Source organism: Musca vetustissima, unplaced genomic scaffold (assembly GCF_032173495.1).
Source record: "Musca vetustissima isolate MV318-11 ecotype Yass unplaced genomic scaffold, APGP_CSIRO_Mvet_v1 utg597786, whole genome shotgun sequence".
In the NCBI taxonomy this organism is placed as follows: Eukaryota; Metazoa; Arthropoda; class Insecta; order Diptera; family Muscidae; genus Musca; species Musca vetustissima.
In genome coordinates, this window is record NW_026887917.1 from 2871 (window position 1) to 9105 (window position 6235).

The window sequence follows — 6235 nt, forward strand, 5'->3', positions numbered from 1 at the left end:
GCGAGTTCATATTAACGGGGGCCAAAGATAGAAGGGGTTATCGTAGGTGGATGAAATTTGGTACAAGTGCTTATTATTCGTCTAAAGAGCAACATACCGAAAATTGGATAGATAGGACCAAGATTTGGTATACCTCTCATATAGTGGGTCTTGAGAATTTTACCCTTTTTGGGCTATAAAATCTTTAATTTTCAACCAAATTCAATGAAAATTGGCATGTTTTTCTACTTACGAAGCAAATAACAAAAAACTGGAAAGATCGGGCCAAGATTTGATATGCCTCCCATATAGTGGGTCTTGAGAGTTTTTCCCTTTTTGGCCTAAAAATATTTAATTTTAAACTAACTACAACGAAAATTAGCAATTTATATATACTTTAGACATATTTATATATACTTTAGACATATCCAGCAACTGACAAAAAAACTGAATAGATCGGACCAAGATTTGGTATACCTCCCATACAAAGGGTCTTGAAAAATCCGCTTTGTGTCTATAAAATCGTTAATATTCTGCCAGATTCGATGAAAATTGATAGTTTACATAAAATTGGGACGAATACAGTAATAAGTTATTGTACGATTAACTTTTTATGTGTTTGCAGCTTCAATAAAACGAAAGACTTCTTTACTGGTTGAGAACTTTATTACGAGTGATTCATGTACAACTTACAAGCTAGCAAAGTAAACTAATATTTACATCATGTGCGCATCACACTATGCGATATTTTAGCAATTACTCAACGTACGTGTGTTGTACGATCGTATCGTGGAGATTCCATAATTCCAACATAAGTGCTGCAATTTAGTTTTTGGTTGACGTTTCAGAAAGCTTACCATACAATGGACCCTTAATAAGTACATATATTCCTGAATTTGTAACTATTCTATACCATAAAATCACTATTTACCACTATATTTGTATTGTTATTTTTAATAATAACAAAATATTTCATATACTTTAGTTACTACATACATTATTGTTTTATCACTCATCTGGTTTTCAGAACATACATCAGCAGGTCTATTCTGTAATTTTTTAACAACATCCGATATTGTCTATTTTACAACAATTTCATTTGTTTGTTTTGTTGTTTTTACAATAACAAAAGAAAATTAAACAATATCGAATGTTGTTAAAAGTTACAAAATAGACCTACAGGAATAAATTAAATATTGTCTTCCCAAATGTACGATATCGTATCCTCCATGTTATAATTTTGGGCCTTTATTTTATGACTGTTCTAGGATATAACAGGGTCGGATAGTTACATAAAATATTGAATAAAATCCTAATTTGACTCGGCTCTTCCAAATATTCGGGTTGCTCCTAATTATTTTGTGGCATGACTTGATAGCATCTTGTGAATGTCACTCCAAAGGTTCTGTATGAACTATCCATAAAGGTAATGCAAGTGCGTTGCCTAAATTTATACTATAACTAGCAAAGTTCCCGCTACTTCGTATGCGGAAAGGGAATACAAAAAATATTTCATATGGTATCGTAAATCGGACGAACTTATATATGGGAGCTATATCTAAATCGGAATCGATTTTCACGATGTTTAACACACATCGTTCTAGACATAATTCAGCCCGCTGTGCCTAATTTCGTGTAAATCGAAGTATATATATATATATGGGAACTATATCTAAATTTGAACAGATTTTTCCCAATTTCAATAGGGCTCGTCCTTGGGCCAAATATGTGACGTATGCCAAATTTCATCTAATTCGGATCATAAATGCGACCTGTACTTTGTTTACAATGCATAAATCGACATAGAATGTGATTCTATGCATATAATGTGATTCCGTTGCCGAAATTTAAATTTCGCATTTGCATTTGCTATTCTATTCGTCCAAAAGTCCAAATTTAATACTTTCGTACTCATAAGTACGAATTTCCAAATATACCTCAATCCTTATTTCAAATAGTAATCGTAAGTCAAAATTTAAGAATTCCAGCTCTGTCTGTTCATCAAAAACCAAATTGTACCAGATTTGGTACCATTCTGTACTTTTCGTACCCATATTCCAAACATTATCAAATCTACACTCTCACAGTAACCTAAGTTGCAACTTTCGGGATTCGAATTCTACCCGTTCACCAATGTCCAATTTGTACCAAATTTTGTGCTTTTCGTACCCATAAGTACGAATTTCCAAAACTACCCCAGTCATGTTCTCCAATAATAACCTTTAGTCCACATTTAAAGATTCAAGTTCTATCCGTTCACCACACTCCAACAGTAATTTTAATCATAAATTTCAGAATCCCATCTCTATCCGTTCACATAAATCCAAATTGTAGCATATTTAGTAATTTTAAAAGTAATTTTAATTCCAAAATTCTGGAGTCCAACTCTATCCACTTAATCAAGTTGTACCAAATATAGTACCATTTAGTACACATACGTACTATGCTTCCATACCTTAATTCTATATTCTAAAAGCAATCATTATTCCAAATTTTAGGTTTCCAGCTCTCTCCGTTCACCCAAATCCAAATTGTACCATATCTAGTGCCGTTTAGTACTTTTCGTACACACAAATACGAATTTCCACAGATGTCTCTTTAGCTCAATATTCAACAGTAATCAGAATTCCAAATTTCTGGTTTTAAGCTCATCCGTTTAAGCAAAATCCAAATTGTACTATATTTAGTACGGTTAAGTACTTTTCGTACCAATAAGTGCGAATTTCCAAAACTACCTCAATTCTACACTGTAACTGTCATTTTAATTCCCAATTTCAAGACTCCAGCTCTATATGTGAACCGAAATCCAACTTGCACCAAATTTAGTACCATTAAGTACTTTTCGTACACAAAGGTACGATTTTTTAAAGGTACATTAATCCTGTATTCCAACAGTAGTCCCAATTCGATTTTCGGGATTCCATCTATATACACTCAACTAAATGCAAATAGTACCAAATTTAGTACCATTTAGTACTTTTTAAAAAACATAAGTACGAAAATCTTAAACTATTTCTATACATCAACACCACCACTGAATTCCATATAAAATTTCAAGATTTTAGCTATATATGTCCAATATATGTAGAATTAGAACTAAATTTAGTACTTAGGTCGAATTTCCAAAAACCATTTTCTACATCTTTCTAACTTTCCACCAGTGACCCACATTCCAAATTTCAGAATACATTTTAGTACTTTTCGTACACTTCTAGTACAAATCTCCAAAAACCCAGCCTTATTTCACGCCTACACACCAACAACAACCCACACTCAAAATTTCAAGCTTCTAGCTTTAGCCGTTTCGTCTGGGCGATGATCTGTCAGTCAGTCACTCACTCCAGGGACGTACGCAGGGGGGAGCCCTGGGGGCCTGGCCCCCCCCCCCCAAAATAAATTTTTTTCACAGTAAATTTATGTTTGCAACAGCGAATTTTTTCATTTTGTACTGCCGGGTTTTAAACTTTTTTGTTCAACACCACTAACGCAAAAATTTGCTTTACGAATTATATAAACTAAGTACTAAAGGCGTGGAGAGCTGTAAACTCCATATTGTCTCTATTTACATTAAAACAACAGTTAATCCTAGTTTTTAACATCGCAAGTAACCAAAAAAAAAAAAACACTCAGAAAAATGTACTCATTTTTCAAAAAAAAAAAAAATGTAAAAAAAGCAGTTTGCCAACAATTCTCAGATTTGAACCTTTGTATAGACAAAACTGCTTGACGTATCAATACCAACTGTCCAACGTTAGACCGATTGATACAACATTTTGCACAACATACTGATGGTAAAATAACCTAGCATGTGGAAAATTTAAAATTTTTGAAATCGGTTCAAATTTGGATAGAATTACCACATACTTTCCCGATTTTAAGTAAATGATGCACCAAAACATAGTGAAATTCGCATAACCTAACCTGTGACGAATTTCGATAAAATCGGTTTAGATTCCCATATAGCTTTTATAAATATTTTCGTCCGATTTTAAGTAAATCGTGCACCAAACTCCTCATGTTTTTAGAGATTTATCAAAAAAATCAGCAGGTGTCCGAATGATATTTGCTTTAAATTGATTTACATAATTTTGTCCCATTGAAAGAAGCAACTCTACATCTGACCAAATGAACAATTTAGTATGGGTTGCAGGATGACATGTTTATGGACACAATTTCATGTTAATGGTCCTTCAAAAATGCGACGTCTGTTAGGTGAAGAGGTGAAGGGTATCGTATAGTCGGTCCCGTCCGACTTTACTACTTTCCTTACTGATTTTTTAAAGGATATTTCTCTAACTAACTAAGACAGTTAGGTAATGTAATCCATTACGTAACAATATTAACCTAACTACCTCTCAGAATATCCCTAACACATTTCATTGCTAACTATAATAAAACAAAGTCAGATAAACATAATATGGTATTTTAAATTAAATTGAATTATAGATTATCTGGAATTGCAAGGCAAATGTGTACAAACAATGCAATTGTTTTAATTTGGAAGTGCTATATATATATATATATATATATATATATGGCAATGGGAATACGTTTAATTAATACAGTTTAACATTTGTTGGCAAGCTTTATTTATATTTATTACGGATAAATGAAGAAATTATTAGAAAAATGTTCAAGATTTTAATTTTATTCCTCATGTTGACGTGGCTCGAAGGATATAAATCCATCCTAATGGAGGTAAGTCAAAAGTAGAATCCTTTCCTAAGGTGTTGAGAAATTGAAATGTCATTTTCAGCGCAATTTCGATATGAAATCCATAACTGTACATACATCTCGGCCAGATTTGTTCTCCCTATCCGATTGGAAGGTTGAGCGTGTTAGTCGTGGAGTGTTTGCCTTCTCTGGTATATATACTCTTAATGTAACTGTTAATGCTGGAGACTCCAACCAGGTAAGTAAACAATTTGATTAAAAGATCAAATCATCATCATCACAATTCCAGATTGAAGTCCTTACATATCGTAGCGACAATGGCGTTCGGGATTTTCGTTTATTGCCTTTTATAGTGGAACGCCAGCATACGTATGATTTTATGAATGGCTTCTATAAATTCTATGTAATGAATAGCATCAAGTCTTGTTCGACAATGCCCGTTTTCAAAGGCCGTTTTAATCCACCAATGGAAAAGAGAAGTTATGTTTTGGACAAGTGTCAAGTGAATTTGGATGATTTTCCCCAAGTGCCAGACGGATTTTATAGAGCATCTATTCTTGGATATGGCGATGTTGTTTGGGCTATAAATTTTACCGGACAGCTGAGTGTGATGTGGTAATTTTTGCTAACTATTTTTTGTGATTGATTCAAAATAAAATTAGTTAGAAGGTATCTGTCGATTTTACCGAAAATTCCATGTCTTCAATTTTATTGCACATACCTTCCCCACATTAAGTTTGATGAAATTATTAATTACAACGTCTAATTCAAATTAGAATGATATTTTGTCTTTAAATTTAACATATCAGTAGGTCTATTCTGTAACTTTTAACGGCATTCGATATTGTTTAAATTTCTTTTGTTGTTGTAAAACAATAAAACAAAACAAGGTGTATTTAATAAGGTGTATGCATCAGATACAACAACAAATATTTTACAAAAACAACATTGTTGTTATAGAAATTAAATTGTCATGCTGACAATAAGTTTTTGACAAAAATAAACAAAAACAATAATTAATTTATTTTTGTCAACAACTATTCTTTGAGGAATAATTAATGAATTTGTGTATTCTTGGGTTATTGGCGGTTTTAGGTGAATGAAAAATAAAGTTTAAGACCTGGTCGCAATTAATTTTAAGTTTCCGACATGCAGCCCATGACTCCTTGTGATGTTGTTTATATTGTGAATTACAATCTATTTTTTCTATGGAGTGGCTTCAAATTTTGCCTTCTTAAAGAAAATTGTATGTCCTTCAATTTCAATCCCCGGCCTAAGATTAAATCATGGAAATTGTGTTAACCGTTTAAATCATTCTATAGGCGATTTTACCTCCGCCGAGGATTGTGACAAGCACCAAGGGGCCGATTCCAATATAGGCTAACATAATCTCCTCGATTTCATAAGTAGTTGGGATTTATGGACTGATTTCCACACATAACATAAGATATGTAACTGATTTAAGCGTATGTTTCCTTTCCGTCCGCCTCTATGAATGTATTTTCTTTAATTGTTAAAAAAATTATTAAAAAAATACGAAAATGTTTTTACAATTGCTGTTGCGAACAATAAGAAAACTGGA

At 32.7% G+C, this 6235-nt stretch overlaps 1 protein-coding gene across 1 annotated transcript; it reads left to right on the forward strand.

The window, feature by feature from the left end:
- Nucleotides 1–4671: 4671 nt before the first annotated feature.
- Nucleotides 4672–5179, forward strand: LOC133335697 (uncharacterized; the record flags this gene model as incomplete). The annotated part of the gene is made up of 3 exons (XM_061543997.1): nucleotides 4672–4677; nucleotides 4736–4891; nucleotides 4943–5179. Coding segments are annotated over exons 1-3 (399 nt in total), but the record flags the coding sequence as incomplete, so codon positions are not given.
- Between the last annotated feature and the right edge of the window lie 1056 nt (nucleotides 5180–6235).